This window comes from Salmo salar, chromosome ssa05 (assembly GCF_905237065.1).
Source record: "Salmo salar chromosome ssa05, Ssal_v3.1, whole genome shotgun sequence".
Classification (NCBI taxonomy): domain Eukaryota; kingdom Metazoa; phylum Chordata; class Actinopteri; order Salmoniformes; family Salmonidae; genus Salmo; species Salmo salar.
In genome coordinates this window covers 52,668,975-52,685,703 of record NC_059446.1, presented here as the reverse complement: position 1 = coordinate 52,685,703, position 16,729 = coordinate 52,668,975, and the positions used below count along the sequence as shown (strand labels likewise).

The 16,729-nt window shown below is 49.0% G+C and overlaps 1 protein-coding gene across 2 annotated transcripts in view; it reads left to right on the top strand.

The window, feature by feature from the left end:
- Positions 1 to 11,018, top strand: part of LOC106605103 (forkhead box protein O6) — a 37,600-nt gene extending 26,582 nt beyond the window's left edge. For both annotated transcript variants that reach the window (XM_014200416.2, XM_014200413.2), the window contains one exon: positions 9,232 to 11,018. In XM_014200416.2, coding sequence (XP_014055891.1) covers positions 9,232 to 10,917 — 1,686 coding nt within the window. In that variant the 3' untranslated portion in view covers positions 10,918 to 11,018. The remainder of the gene's footprint in view (positions 1 to 9,231) is intronic.
- Positions 11,019 to 16,729: the final 5,711 nt, after the last annotated feature.

The following is a 16,729-nucleotide window of genomic DNA, read 5'->3' as shown; positions in this document are numbered from 1 at the left end:
CCACGATTAGTTGGTGAACTAGCTAGCTACATTTCAGTAATTTAGCTATCCTCCTAAATGCAGTGGTCAGTGGATAAACTAACTATGAGTTGAACATATTTAGGTGAAAACGAACTAGTAGCCAGTTGTTGTTGCCCATGGTGGAATCATATCTATCCAGCTGTCTCCTGAAGCCTATGTGACCTGTCTATTTGCCCTTGAACTCCCGAGTCGAGACGCAGTCTAGCTAATGTTAGCTAGCATTGATAGCTGAGCTGTTTTAGAAGAAAACGGCTGAGGTGACTTGCTAACAAGCCCTCCTCTACGGCAATGTTATTGGGGTGTGGGAATATCAGATATAACGGTCGGTGAAGTTGGTGGTTACTACTGGTTTTAGATTCGAGGGGAGAGAAATTGGCCGTCATTGTTTTGTGTTTCGGTATGGGCTCGGGGATGATGTCACACAGAAGGCTCAACCAATCACCCGACGCCTATCCTACGAAAGGTCATTGGGAACACTGGACGGCCATATAGGCTCAAAGAGACGGTCGTAACAACGCGTTTACATAAAGGAACGTCTCAAGATGGCGCCGTGGTTAACAGACGCCTCCAAAGTTAAGATCCCCAACGTTCTCCATTCACCAAAATTCAAGACCCTCTTTGATCCTCCTTTGTTCTCTTTCTCTATTTTCTTATTTTCCCTCCTTCCTTATGTAGCTGCCTTTTCCTGACCTAGGATTCCGCATACACACTTACCTTTTTCAATGTCATATTTAGACATACACCATAGGTGGGTGTAGCTCTGCATCTCTGAATAAGTAGACTTGAATGTAAGTGTATAGCATGTGGTGTATATTGTTGAGAAGAAGTGGTTGGTGTGGTACACAGGGCGTTTAATGAAGTTCCCCAGCACCTCTCCCCTATTAGATGGGTGTCCTCTACCTCTCCCTACTTCACCCCCCCCCCCATCTCTCTCCCTAGCTGCCTTTCCCTCGGGGGATAGTTGGCAGGGAGCAGGCCGGCTGCTATGGAAACAAGGAGCCTCCCTCTCCCACAGGTCTCCTTAGCAACTAGTAGCTTGGCATTGTGGTAATGAGCGTGCCCACTGTGCCAGGCTCTTTGTGTGTGTGTGTGTGTGTGTGTGTGTGTGTGTGTGTGTGTGTGTGTGTGTGTGTGTGTGTGTGTGTGTGTGTGTGTGTGTGTGTGAGTGAGAGAGTGTGTGTGAGGCATATGTGAATATTTCGTTTGCCAGTTTATGTGAGAAGATGAACGTGTGAAGGAGAAGCCGTGTGTTGTTGCGTGACTGATACACGCGATATACGTATAGACATGCCTGAGTTTTGGTCTTCACATCATCTGTACCTCACCAGTAATGATGGCTACCCTACTATGTGTGCCTGTGTGCGTGCCTGCCTGCTTAAGATGCATTCGTCCATGTATGCGCGCGTGTCTTTCTGGATCTTTGGATGCGTCCATCTGATTGCCATGATATCAATAGTCTCGGGCGCTATGAAATTGCAAGCAATTAAAAGGGACTGTTCAATGAATTTTGTGTGCCATGAGGCAACCGCTGCCGAATGAGTTTCATGCTCTGCCGATATGAAATGAAACCCGGAGAATGCTGTTTATTAAAGTCTGATCAGAGGTGTGTACTGACCTTTAGAATGCGGGAAATGAGATTGTTATTATTATGAAGGAGATTATGGTGGAGAGTGAGGAGGAGGAGGAGATAACCGCGTCGGCATTGAGTCCATTGTTGCATCGTCTGTTTCTTTGTATGTGGCAGAGGGTGGTTTCTATATAATCAAATCCACACTCCGCCCGCCTGTGGGCCGTTAAAAGACCTGACTCAAGCACACACACAAATAGACAAGCGCACGCACACGCACACACACACACACCTACTCTAACTTGCAAAAAAATCAAATAAAAAAAGCTGTAAAAGCCTCTCTCCAGAAGCGTGCATGACTTTATGATAGCAGGATGGCAGGCCCAGTGGAAAATATGAGTCTGATGGATCTCCAGACTTTGGTCGAAGTGTGAGCTGTGAGCAGGTGGCCTGCCCCACAGGCGGACCAACCCGTACACCTGTTTTGTGAACCCTCACAGGGGAAAGGGAAGCCTACCTCCCATAGCCCCTGTGGAAAACCATACCCTCTTGCACGTGCCCGCCTTGTGACCTCCCTGGCACAGGTCTTACCCACGTTTGACGTGGGCGTCAGACGTGATTACGAGCTCAGGCGGGGGCTTTCGTCGCGTGGGTGTCATAGATGTCGTGTCCCCCTCACGCCGGCCAACTGGAAAACCGCCAAGACCGTCCTGGCATTCCGTGGTGGATTTTCCGATCCCCTATCCTGGTCTCAGATGGTCTGCTAATCTGTTAGCGGCTATTTTTAGCCGCCTAAGCTCGTGCAGCTCTTGATCCACAGTTCCACACCCAAACCGCTAACCATCCCCCTTGGTGCTTGTAGAAGTATACAGGCAGTGATTTGCCAGGAACTGGCTGCAATTAGAACACAGCCAAGCAGGAATCCCCTACCAATTCCATTACACCCTCTCCCCACAGACTTCCTGACTGTGGGCACCATGGCAGCGCAAACTCTCAGTTGACTTTCCCTCTTTTCCCTTTGGAATGACACTGAGTGGTGTATGGGATGATATAGAAATTCTGAAAGTGATTTGTATTGTCGTAAGAGGGGGAACTTGCCTTAGTAAGGCTCTAATGGCTAAGGTTCTCTAGACTATGTCTTAGGTACAGATAGTAGCCAATGGTTTGTACTGTAGCTCAACCTGGTTCCTAGCCTAGGTTTCTGACAGGGCTTGCCGTGACTACACAACTAGACCTACTTGATAGTTCCGATGATGATGGCATTGCTTGATTACTTTTTTGTTGTTGTCATTCAGCAGATGATCTTCTCCAGAGCAACCTACAGGAGGAGCAGTTAGGGTTAAGGGCCTTGCTCAAGGGCACATCGCCAGAGGTTTTCACCTAGTCTTCTCGGGGATTCGAACCAGTAACCTTTCGGTTACTGGCCTAACGCTCTTAACCCTAAGGCTACCAGCCGCCCCTGTGGCGTGTGGCGGCTAAGTTAGTTTCTCACCTCCTAATAAGAGGTCTATTTTTTTGTTAATCTTTTCAATTTGGTCGCGGTCCAGAAAACAGGCTCGTCCATCTGCCCATCTGTCTCTCCTTAAAGTAGGCTCTCCTCCTCTAAAGGGATTTTAATTATCGTCTGACTTTGGGCTTCCTTCGCAGGCAACAAGATCTGTGTTCCTGTCTGTACCGGTGCCACTTGGGATAGCGTGCCGTATCCGCTTTGTTCCGTATAGAGCCATATTTTAGGTACCATTAGGCCCTTCACTCCCCTTGAAGCCCTCCCATCCCTCCACTCCACCCCACCCCTGCAGACAGAGAATGCTGAATGCACCAACCCCCCTATTCCCATTAATCTATGCGCCTCTACATTCTTTATTTCCCTTCAAAGGGGGACAAGCCGAGCCGTGACATCAATCACGGGAAGCGAATATTTAGCCGGTGCTAATTTCCATCAATAGCCTGGAGACAGGCTTAGCTGACAAAACTCATTCCTTTGCCTGAACAAAACGGCTTGTGTTTGAGCCTACACCTCCCCCTCCTCTGTAGATGCACAAACAGGCATCACAATAAACACAGCCAGAGCCTCTCCTGGTCCCCCTTGATTTACGCTTATCTAATAAATGGCGTGCCGTGAAGAGATACCCATAGACAGCAGAGGAGCATAATGGCGTCTTTCTGTATGAAATGGGATTGATGAACACCGATTGAGGACACGGCGAATGGCGGTAAATAGCTTCCAGACAGGTTCTGGTCTTTGCAGAACGAACATGCCAGTCATCCAACCCTTTTTAAGTTATTAGACCCGGGTGAGTGGTTCCTTTTGGCGTCCCCGTGTGAGCCCCCTTGTCTTTGGGCTCGTCCCTTGGTTCTGTTTGAATGAGCACACCCTCTCTCCACAAGATGGGCCCTAAAAACAGTTTGACCTGTTTCGTCCGTCCCCTCTTGTGAGTATGTGGGGGGGGGGGGGGGTAGAGGGGCCCCGTTTTGAGGGCAGCCCATTGTGTGGCTCGGAGGGTTCTCACACACTGGGCTCCATGCTATACCTCCACACTCCCACCCCACTGCCCCCCTTACCCCCTCTATCCCAGCTGCCCGCCTTGCCAGCCAGCCAGTCAAGCCAACCCAGACAGTCTATTGCCTCCCCCGCCCCAACCACCCCGCTCACCACAGTCTTAACGGCAGATTGCTACCCTGGGAGTGGAGGCAGAGGGGACACATTGGCATTGTGCCAGGCTGGGCAACTGGGCACTGTCACCCTACTCACGCAATGCCGGGGGGTACCCTCGGGCAAGGGCATTGGAAAGGGAGCCATATCGCCTTCACAAAGCTAGTCCAATAGAATATCTTCCTACAGACAGTCAGACCTTGATGTGTCTAAAGCCAAATCTTACCATTGAAGGCTATTAAGTTGAATCGATTCTCCAAGTTGAACTGCCTCCTCCAGATCCAAAAATCAAACTCAGTGGGTGTGTGGAGGGAGGACTGAGCAGGAATCAATGTGAATGGCCAGAACGCTGAGGGGCAAATTAAAGGGTTTGAAAGAGAGGGGAATTATTGACTATGACCAGGGCCGTTTTGTTTTTGTTCATTCTCGGAACATGAACAGAGCTTGATCGATCCAAAACAGGAAGTCTTGTAGTACCCGGTCTCGGAAAAATCCCTTTCTGCTGCTCTGAGGCCACATGTGTTGGAAAGAGCGTGAACGTGTCAGATTTGAAGGGGCTAATAGGTTTTAAGCTTAATCTGCGGGCAAAGAGGGCTGTGGTGGAGTGGCTTGGTGGGGAGCGAATAAAGAAGATGTCAGTCAGGTATCAGGATCGTGGGCTCTAATGAGAGTTGAGCTCAAGCCAATTTGTCTCTCTGGGGCCCACCGGGGTGCCACACCATAGAAATAGAATTACTAGAAAGGACATTCCCATTCAAGTCAATGTTACGTATGTGATGGGTGAACCGGCTGCCATATTGAATGTACCCATGAGTGTTCTGTGAACTTGATGTGGTCTGAGTGGCTTTACCATTCTAGTAATCATATTTATATGTGCTACACAGTCTTCCACTGGCTACAATTGTTCTATAATCGGACAGGTGCCTTTTTCACAAATAACAGTGCAAGACTACTGCAAACTGGTTGTTGTTGTTTAAATACCCACTCTGTGATATTTATGGTCATAGAAGTTTGATTTGACAACTTTTGATATCCAGCATGTCTGTTTACTTAAGTCGGGTGGGATCGGGCAATACATTTGTGTGTTAGCTCTCTATTTCACGTCATTATTTCTGCCTTCCACAATATGTTGTTGTATAAATTGGCCTGATTTCAATAGAAGATAGCTGCCGGACCAAGGGTTGGAATGTGTGTTCCGTGTCATTGTATGTTTTTGTGTGCTACCCTTCGTTTGTCCGTTCCTGAAAGCCAGAAACATTTTATGAATATTTAATAGACAATAACATTTTAAATTCTATTCTGTTGTATACCTGCGGGGAGAAATATGGAACAAGCCACCCTCAAGTACAAACTCAGAGTGAGACATTCCGCCGAGCTCTGTCAGATAGGAAATTGAAAGGGTGGTTGTATTACATGGCCTTTCCTCTCATTGTCTTACATGGACAGGTTGCTTAACAAAGGAATCTCCTTAGTCTGCCCCCTCATCTTCCTCCTCCCATTGGATCATACCATATCCAGACTGCTCGCTGTGCGCACGATGACCTGGCAGTGGACTGTGTGAGACGCCCAGCTGGGAGTGCCCCCGAATCAACTCCAGGATTAGCCCGGAATTATCTGGGATTACTCGGAATGGAGCGGGATTAGCACCGGCTGCCTGTGACTGCCTGTTTTGGGGGCGTGAGTGAGTGAGAGGGGCATGGGCCGGCCATATTTCCCCTGACTCAGTCCAAGATTGGGCGAGAAGCCAGGGCTAGGCTACACCTACACAGGGAGGGACACCTGTAACCTGGCAGGACTATTCTTAGTCCCTAAACCCACACCCAAACAGGATGACTACTACTGAGAAACCACGGGTTTGAAAACAAAACAGAAAGGCCAGCAAACAGGAAGCAAACAGCTAGCTGACTACGCCGTCATGGTCGACTTACCCACGCAATGGCTGTGTCCCAAATGGCGCCATATTCCCTATATAGTGCTCCACTTTTGACCAGAGCCCTACGGCCCCTGGTCAAAAGTAGTGCATTATATAGAGCATGGGGAGCACTTTGGGACGCAGGCAATCTCTTAAATCTCTCTTAAGCAGGTGGATTCAGGATTCATCAGATAAAGAGGGCTTGGGGATGATGTTCAAATCCCTCTCCCAAGTCTATAGCGGGGGACTTTTTTGATCATACATGCCACATTTGGAACAGATCAGAGATCATATGCAGTAGCGGCTTCAACCGGTCTGGTCCCATTAAAGGAAGTTCATTTTCATTCGGCCTTCAATCATTCTGTCATCTAACCTGATGAACAACATTTTGTTATGATCTGATAAGGTAACGTTCTGGTGTGGGAGAGACAGGTATAACCGGACCAAACCTTGCTGAACCAAGCTGTTTGAGCTGGCTGGGTATCCACCATAGTTGCTTGAACTGTGCCGAAAGGATCAATGTGAAAAGAAAATATGTGAGCCAACACAGTACAGTTTCAGTTGGCACGATAGTGTGAAAAGGGTAGTAGTCGGCGCAGGCACGTAGTTGCCCGCCCCTACCGCCGACCGGGCATCCCCGACGGACTGGCATGGCCCAGATGAAAGAACGGCTGTTTCGAGTTAGAGAGAGAGCTGCAGCATCAAACAACCAACATCTCTCCCCATCCCCCACTACCCTTACTCTGCCTCCCTGCTCTACCCACCACAATATCATATACTCCCTCTCCTGCACGTTTACCAACAGTTGCCATGGTTACCCAATGCTCGAGGTGTCACAGCGAGACAACCGAAGAGAGGCATTCACAGATCACCTGGATTCAGCCAGTCGCCGCTTTTCAGTTGGTGCTCCACAATTTGATTTGGGTATACTCAGACTGTGCCGCTTCGCCGTGAATACAAATGATGTACGACACAACGGTGCCGTTGAAAGTATGAACGCTTAAATTACACCACATGTACCTCAATCTGAAACAATGGAATATAGTACTATAGTACCAATGTAAGGCTTAGCCACACTAGGTGCTTTGGTTTCATTTTGCCGTTCTAGTTTCAGAATAACGCCTACAGCAAAAGCAGAACAGAACAACTATTGTCAATCGATCAATATTTCTTACTGTTCACTTGGCCTTCACTTGGCCTTGAAGAAAAAGTCTAATACACCTACAAATTGTTTTTGGAATGAGAAAGTGAATGAACAGAGTCATCTATTGAGAGTTTATCATTGAATTTGAGTGTTCCAAAATTGACCAAAAATGACAAAAAATTTAAAAAATCCATTCTCTCAGTGGTAAATAACGATTCCAGCATATTAACAAACACAAAGAGACGTGGAGAGAGGCAGGAAAGAGGATGAAAAGAAAGGAGAGAAGCAACAAGTTGCAGAGAGCTTAGAGTAGAGAAGGCTATAAAGAGAGAGAACGGTGATAAGAGAGAGACGGAGGTAAAAGGAGAGAGCGAGAGGGTGAGAGAGGGGAGAAGGTGACGGAGAGAAAGAGAGAGAGGGTTATAGAGAGACAGAAAGTGAATACGGTGATAGAGTCTGTGTGGGTAGGTGGTGGTTGGTGGGCTCCATCCGTTATCCCTGGTAGCTCCTAGCTCAATCTATCTGATCCATCTCCACATTCAGGCCGTGGGAGAGGGGGCTAGTGCGCAGGCCAGACTGGCAGCCACATCAAACACCAGCCCCAGCCAGGCACATTGAACCAGGGATTAGCTTAAATCTACCAGGCGGAGGAGAAGAAGTGGAGAGGAAAGAGACAGAGGGAAGGAGAAGGAGGGAGGGATACCCTCCACTACACAGAGATAAAGTGGACGTAGTATCTTCAGTTCAGACAATCTTTGGCACTCTCACCTGATAGATTGTACAAAGACACCCATTCTATTCATTCTGTTTCTAACGCGTTTAATCATTTTTACATTTACATTTACGTCATTTAGCAGACGCTCTTATCCAGAGCGACTTACAAATTGGTGCATTCACCTTATGATATCCAGTGGAACATCCACTTTACAATAGTGCATCTAAATCTTTTAAGGGGGGGGGGGGGGGGTTAGAAGGATTACTTTATCCTATCCCAGGTATTCCTTAAAGAGGTGGTGTTTCAGGTGTCTCCGGAAGGTGGTGATTGACTCCGCTGTCCTGGCGTCGTGAGGGAGCTTCTTCCACCATTGGGGTGCCAGAGCAGCGATCAGTTTTGACTGGGCTGAGCGGGAACTGTGCTTCCGCAGAGGTAGGGGGGGCCAGCAGGCCAGAGGTGGATGAACGCAGTGCCCTTGTTTGGGTGTAGGGCCTGATCAGAGCCTGAAGGTACGGAGGTGCCGTTCCCCTCACAGCTCCGTAGGCAAGCACCATGGTCTTGTAGCATCCGATAGTTGGAATTCGGATAGATAACTTCAGAAAAACTGGGCCCTGGTGTCTACAGTTTAGTAGGCAGAAAAGTAAGTATTTTGTAGACCCATGATGGTGAGTTGATAGCAGCTCTATAAGCATAAACACAAACTGTCTGGTACGTATTGATCAGCGAAGCTCTTCGTGGAAGGGGAATCCACACACTCCCCAGTGGCATCAATGTGTGTGAGATAAACCTTTAAACAGTCATCAATACGGAGCAGCAGGCTTGGGATCAGATTGGCAGGTTGCACTTCGTCAAAGTCACTGAAACTCTAGTTTCCTCTCCAATAGACAGTTGTTTCATATGAAAAAGGGTAATATGCATACTTGATTCAGCTAATGTCTACAGATGAGGTGTTCTGACGCACTGGGACACGCACAAAGGCGACCAGTACTCATTGCCTGAAAGTCACACACTATTCTCACCCAGAGCTAAAGTGTGACATTTGGTGTCAGTGGTGGGATTCAGTGTGTTAAACAGTGAAAATGCTAATATACATAATATGATGAACAATTTAACATGCACTCTAAATCAATCTCTCTCTCACCCCCCTCTATCTATCTATCTATCTATCTATCTATCTATCTATCTATCTATCTATCTATCTATCTATCTATGTCTGCAGAACTCCATTCGACACAACCTGTCCCTCCACACGCGCTTCATCCGGGTGCAGAACGAAGGCACGGGCAAGTCCTCCTGGTGGATGCTCAATCCTGAGGGGGGCAAGATGGGCAAGGCCCCTCGCCGGCGAACCGTCTCCATGGACAACAGCACCAAGTACCTGAAGAGCAAGGGCCGGGTCAGCCGCAAGAGGGTGGGCAGGCCAGGGATTGGTTCTGGAGCTCAAGTGGGGCTCCAGGCTTCCCCTGAGCAGGGTAGCCCACCGGGGAAGGTTCTCCCAGGCAACATAGGGGGAGCTGGGGGTGTGGAAGGAGAGTTTGAAGCCTGGACGGAGCTCCACTCCCGGGCTAGTTCGTCCACTTCGACCCTGAGCGGGCGTCTGTCGCCCATCCTGGCCGAGGGCGAGCTGGAGGAGTCAGAGGAAGGTGGGCTGTCCTGTTCGGCCTCGCCCCACCTCTACCCCTCCCCCTCCTCCAGCGCCCGCTCCCCTGCCATGGGGGCCGCGGGAGGCCACTGTCCACCCGTGGAGCAGCTGCCCCAGCTGGCTAATCTCACAGGGGCTATCAGCCTGGAGGAGAGGCTCCCGGAGGAAGGCTACCACCATCATCATCCTCACCTGGCAGCGGGCCACAAACTCCCCCCGGTCTATCATTACAACCCTGGGGTTAAAGGTCAAGGGTCGTACTGCGGCGCGGTTTACAGCCAGGCTGGGATGGGCATGCTGCGCCACCACTCGCCCATGCAGACCATCCAGGAGAATAAGCCGGCTAGCTTCTGCGGCACCTTGCGGGCCTACTCAGGGACCAACGCCCTGCAGAGCCTGCTGACAGGGGGCCCTGGAGGGCCACAGCAGTACTGTGCCAAGGACATAATACTGGGCCAGGAGAGAGATGCCCACCCAATGATGGGGCCCTCCACGAACGGAGTGAGCTCCACCCGTCACAGCCACCATCCCGGACACAACGGACATGCAGCTCACAGCCACAACAGCCACAACGGAACTCAGAGTCATAACCTCAACCCTGTGAACAACCACAACCACAGCTCTCCTCATCTTGGCCACAACCTCAATCAGAACCTCAGCAACCACACAACGCACACACCGACACGAGCCCCAGCCCTGGCCCCACGCATCAGCAGTGGCCACCTCCAGGCCTACAGCCACAAAGCCCCCTATCTTTACAGCCCCCCGTCCCACGCACACCTCCCCGCTTCCACCACCCTGCCACCCAACCCGGCCGGCATGCTGGGGATGCCCCAGGACTCCTGCCACCTGGCCACCGCCCCCCACCCCTCGCACCCCTGCCACAACACTTACCCCAGCCCCCAACACCAGGGAATGGGCAGTGGACTGTACCACCACCAACGGGGCATGGTGGGAGGCTGCACAGGAGGCAGCTACCATGGTAGCTCGTACCAGCAGCCTCACCCCCACGAGAGACTACCAGCTGATCTGGACCTGGATATCTTCCACGGGAGCCTGGACTGCGACGTGGAGTCCATCCTCCTCCACGATATCATGGACTCCGGAGAGGAAATGGACTTTAACTTTGACAGCTCCCTGGCGCAGGGGTTGGGCATGGGGGTGGGCATGGGGATGGGCATGGGGATGGGCATGGGGATGGGCATGAGTGGACTGGCAGGCCCTCAGCAAGCCCACAACAACCAGAGCTGGGTGCCCGGCTGAGACATTTCCCAGAGTGCTTCAGGGCAGGCCTCAGAAAAGACTCCACTACAGAGAGTGCTGCAGGCCAGCCCTCACTGCCCCTCAGATAGACAGACTCTCCCCCCCCCACTAACATGTCGGGAGCACTGTGCTTAACTGTGTCATTCCTGGACTGAAAACAGAGGAGATGGGACAAACACTCAGTCACTCACTCACTTCCCATACCTTTCTATGTTGTGCTATAAAATGGCCAGGTCCTATCCCTCCCTGCCCGGACTCCCTCTGGAGATTGTAGCTCACGTCACATTGGTTTTTCTCACATCAGCGGTATACTGTGATGACAATCTCAACCTTGTCCCTTTCTCATCTACTGTCATGAGACCTGAACTCACCAAGCACTTTAAAACAAGTGGGTCAGACTCCACAGCTCACTCACATACAGACCTGGGTTCAAATACTATTTTAAATCCTTTCCGACACTTTTCTGGGCTTGATTGAGTTTGCCTGGCGCAATGGAACCAATAGAATTGTCACAAACGTGCAAACCCCGCCTATCTTGCACTCCAGGCAGACTACAGCAAACGCTAAACGTATTTGAAATATCTCAAATGGTATTTGGACCCAGGTGTTGTCACGTACTGTAGCAGACAAATTCATGCAGGGTTTGGCTGTTTGCGAGGTGGGTACGGTATTTGACATATCATTTTGCTGAACAAATCAAGAAAGTGCAAGAATCCGGATCTGTAGATACATTTGTGGCATAGATTTATAATGGGGGTTGCTATGCTGCAATGTTTATAATGGGGGGTTGCTATGCTGCAATGTTTACTGTCAGTGGGAAGCAGGGAAAATGTCATCAAATATTTCTGATTGATTGGTTATTTGTTGTTGGCTCGTATTAGGTCAAATCAAATGACACATTTTGGGACAGACTTACAATGATCTGTGCCTCCTCACTGACCTAATTGAAAACTATAATCTGGTGCTTTACTTTACTGTGCAAGTGAAAGTGTATGTTATATTAGTGTGTCGCATTACGTCCATTGAATTAATCTTTGGAATATTCAGAAGACAAAATGGAAAATGGCGTATCACCTTGCCTCAACCAGGGTTTATTTTCTTCTTTGTGGCGCCAGCTTTTCTCTTTAACTTTGCTTTCTCTGTCTCTCTCTCCCCCCCCCCACCCCCACCACCAACAGAGACAAAGTGATCATCCCTCAGACCGACCCATTAAACTGTGCTTGATTGAAATTCAGCGCCTTGTTTTAATCTCCAAAGTGATGCTGCAGCCATGCATCACTATCGGGGATCTAAACGCAACAGCCTCCCCTCCCATCCCTCCCTCTTTCTCTCTCTCTCTCTCTCACCCCTGCAGTTGTTGCTAACGTAAATGTGCTGTTCTGATCACCGTGATTAACACCTAGTCATCCTGGCCCGGAAGGAGACAACACCGTCCGCGTTTATCTGTTCGGAAAGGACACTGATGGGGGGGGGGAATATAAGTAAACGCAGGTTGATAGCAGGTCGACAGCAAGATAATCACACGATCATGTCCCTTTCCCCGTCCCTTCTGGGCACGTGTGTCTTAAACGGGTAGTGTGTTTGTGTCGTAAGTCATCAGCATCGTTGTCATCATCTGTATCTTGTGTTCCCTTGCACATGTTATGAGGTCGTCTTGGCTGTGTTTTGGGCCTGTTGGGAGTTTGAGTTGAGCCTGGTTCTCTGATATAAGGTAATGTACATATAGGCAGGGAGGGGTAGAAAAGAGCGACCAAAACAATCAGCCAGTCAGATTGGCATTAATCTCTGTCAGACAGGGTTGTTGTTCCTTCCTGACTTCCTTCCACACATGTCCACGTTCAGCGCGTTTCCTTTGTCGTCGTTCTCGCTTGTTGTCGTTGTAATGTTGGTGTTCTAAAGGGACATACAGGGACAGGGTGTATATGGCATGGTGATGTGTGGAGGCAGATATCGAGATTGTGACCCCCCAAACCCTCTCCACACCCTATACTCTAGGCTACACCCCATGAATTGGACCACGGTGTCTGTGTATATGTGGGGAGTCTGATTACTGTAGCTCTAGCCACCACACTCTAGTTCCATACAAAGCCTCGGGACAGGAGAGAGCCATGGGTCATGTTCATTAGGTTTGCATTAGGTTTGCATTAGGTTTGCGCTTTGCAACGGAAACCCGAAAATGTGTGTTTCTTATTGGACAAAGTCCAGGTTGTCCCACTCTGATTCAGTTTGTTTTTGTTCATTTGATGCCTAAAGAACATGAACCCGCTCTCCTGTCTCCCTCAGTAGACACACTTCTAACAGGAATGTCCTAAAATGTACACCGTACCGGGGATTTCCTAACATGTACACCGTACAAGGGGCATATCATTACAGCCAAAGGTCAAGTATGGCACAGACTAGCAGGCCCTATCCTCGAGATCAACTTCCTTATTCTAGGACGTCGTCTCTTGTTCAATCTCAGTCTGTGAAGTATGTTTGGAAGGTCTTGGCAAAAGGACCCCTTGGTATGGCTATGTTATAGCCTGCGCTAAAAAGGTTTAGTGATACCCCGATATTGGAAAATAGAGCTATATATAATGTCAAAAGTTATCAAACACATATTTATTTATGAAAGAGGTGGGTCTTTGTCACCCCTGAGTGTGGTAGTTTGTGAGCCAACTCCAATTTCCTTCGCATTTTTTTTTTGGTCTTTGTTTTTCCGCGTCACACTTCCTTTACAGTCGTAAGGATTTTATTTAGTACAAAAATCTATATATTGAGGATATTGTATAATAGTTTTTAAACTCAAAAAGAAAATATTAATTTTGTTGTCTATTTCTTTTTTTAAGAGAATGTATCTTATCTGGTGACTGTTAAATAAATGAAATGAAAAGAAAGTATCAATTTCATGCTCTTTCTACGCTTGTGAGGTTCCGTGCGAGGATTTGTCACGATTGTGTGATGACATTTCCATTGTCTCGTGCTGGTGTGTCCTCGAGTCCTTGTTCTTTCGTATACCTGTGTGAGCGAATGCGTGTGTTGTGTTGCATATGAATTTGTTCTTTCATTTGATATTATCCAAGCATAATCTGTCCAACAAGGTTCTCTTGTACATACAGCACACAGACCCACGTTGCTTCCAAAGTGTGTGTTTGTGAACGACTAGGTTTTTTTTGTTTGAAAGAGTGTATGCATATGTTGATGGGTGTCAGTTTGTATGTGCATAAGGGTGTGTGTATAATGGCGTGTGTGTGTGTTTGTGCGTCTGTGTGTGCATGTGTGCCCTTCGGTGTGAATGCGTGTACTTGTATGTTAATGCGTCTCCTGTATGTGCGAAAGCAAAAACGTGTGTGCCTGTGTGTGAGAGAGATATGGGGGGTGGGTGATGAGGGGGTGAGTGTCTAATAAGGCTTGTCATCCCCGCTGAAGCTGTAGGTTGGTCACAGCTGTCCCAGTCCCATCGGAGGCGTTGTCACAGGAGGAGAGTGCTGCGCTGCAGCGCAATACTGCCAGGCCCCATGGGAGCCTCCTCCACACACACACACACACACACACACACACACACACACACACACACACACACACACACACACACACACACACACACACGAGCGCGCGCACACACACACACACACACACACGAGCGCGCACACACGAGCGCACACACACTCCTCTCACTGAAATGTACTCTTTTAATTGACTCCACTCGGCAGAGGCTCTCGGGTGGGAGGGAGGGAGGGAGGGAGGGAGGGAGGGAGGGAGGGAGGGAGGGAGGGAGGGAGGGAGGGAGGGAGAGCGAGAAAAAGAGGGAGGTGGTGGACCATACGGAGGGAAAAGCCAGAGAGGAGAGAACCAGGGAGAGAAATACAATTGAAAAAGACCCAATTCTCAATACATAACAGTGATCGCTGTACTGAATAATTCAAACAAGCCATTATACATATACTCTACATGATGTCTGCGTAGTTCCATTTCTCTGGATCGTACGCTAACGCAACAGTCAATGTGGTTAAGCAGAAACGGGAATGGAAGAAGGCATTGCTCTACAAGTCTGGCTGATATCCCCATCCCTCCATTCTGCCATCCCCAGAGAGAGAGAGAGAGAGAGAGAGAGAGAGAGAGAAGGACGAGAGAAGAGAAAGCAGACGGCCCAGCCCAGGTGCTGTGCCTCAGGGATGGACCAGTCTTCTGTTGCCTCATTATCGGAGAGAGAGAGGCTATACATTCCGGTGCCATTTTTCTCCCACTCAAACAGCTCAACGCAGGTCTGCTTCACTGAGCCTGGTGATGGTATAGCATAGAAAAAAACTCACAGGGCGAAAGGCTGTCGGGGGTGGGTACTGCTTACCAGGACCTATAGGTTAATATAATGCTATAATATAATACTGAAGACAGATACATTTGATTTAACGCTGATCACATGTGTTTCTACTTAGAATAGAATATGGCTTTATTTCATTCTCATTGTAGATGCTAATATAACTGCCATCAGGATACATTATGCAGCTGTTCAGATGGAATCACGGTCCTGGTCTGTCGTAAATTGCCCTATCGACTTAGGTCCATGCTGTCCTGAGTTCACCCGGTTTAAAGGGTTAATATAGATGAAGTCAGCTATTCCCTGTAGCCGACTAATACTACTGCATCCCAAGTCGGGGGGGCTACAGAGGTGATGACACAATTAATGTCAAATGAATACCCCTGAGCCCCCTTCTCAAATCTGCATCCCCACCTCACCCACCCCCCTTCTCTATCACACATGGCCTAATCCCACATGGGGGCTAAGCGTTAAGCGCGGTAGCCTGATTCAGCTAGCGCAGCACTGGCGTAGCATTAGCTTATGGGGAACAGGGCCGATTGGCGTCTAGAATTACGCGCTGATACTGAGACAGTAATTAGCGAGTGTTGCTAATGGCGGCGGCTTTGGAATGTTAGGGTTGATCGCTAGGAGATAGCGACGCTTCAACTAGCCTCCCATGGGCAAGAGCAGGCACAGGGGCTCTGGATCAGAGACAGTTCTGGTGCTTAAATACTGGGTCATGTGATGCTGTAGGGTAGGATTGGATTTGGGCTTGGGGACCGCGGAGCTCAGAGAGAGGGGTCAACTGCAGGCTGCGGTTGGTAGTTCATGTATCATTGGTGTGTGTGAGAGAGAGAGAGAGAGAGAGAGAGAGAGAGAGGCCTGCAGTGGAGAGCCCTCTGTGTGTGTTGCGTTATCCAGTGTTCAGTCTACCCTGACCCTCAGTAAGCGTCACCTGGTACCAATGGACCTCAGAGAGATAGACACGAAAGAGAGAGTGAGAGACAGAGTGAAAGTGAAAAAAGCAGCACCTCTCACTCCGAGTAACTGGAGCAGCACTTCAACCTGGCTGCTAACAAGCGTTCTCTCTCTCATACTCTCTCTCTCTTTCCCCCCCTCTCTCTTTCTCAGCATCTCTCTTTCTCTCAGCCTCTCCCGCTACCTTAATCACCACAGAGTTTGTGTACACAGCAGCATCCAGATTACCAGAGAAGACGCCTTGCAAGAAAGTGACTGATTAAAACCCAGGAAAGAGGAAGAGAGAGAGAGAGAAGTCAACATCCCTCCCTCTGGAGAGAGAAGCTGCAGCTTATCAAGGACCAGCTGGGGACGAGCTGTAAACAACCAGTCGACAAACGATACCAAGTCTGCTTCCACAGACAATGTGGAGTCATGGACCACTGTAACAGTAAGCAACTGATTGTTAAAAACAACAAAATAGAAGTGTGCCATTGTTGAACTCAAATGAAAGACATCAGTGCGTGTGGAAATATTATTGGGATGTGTCCCAAATGGTGTGCTACTTTTGACCAG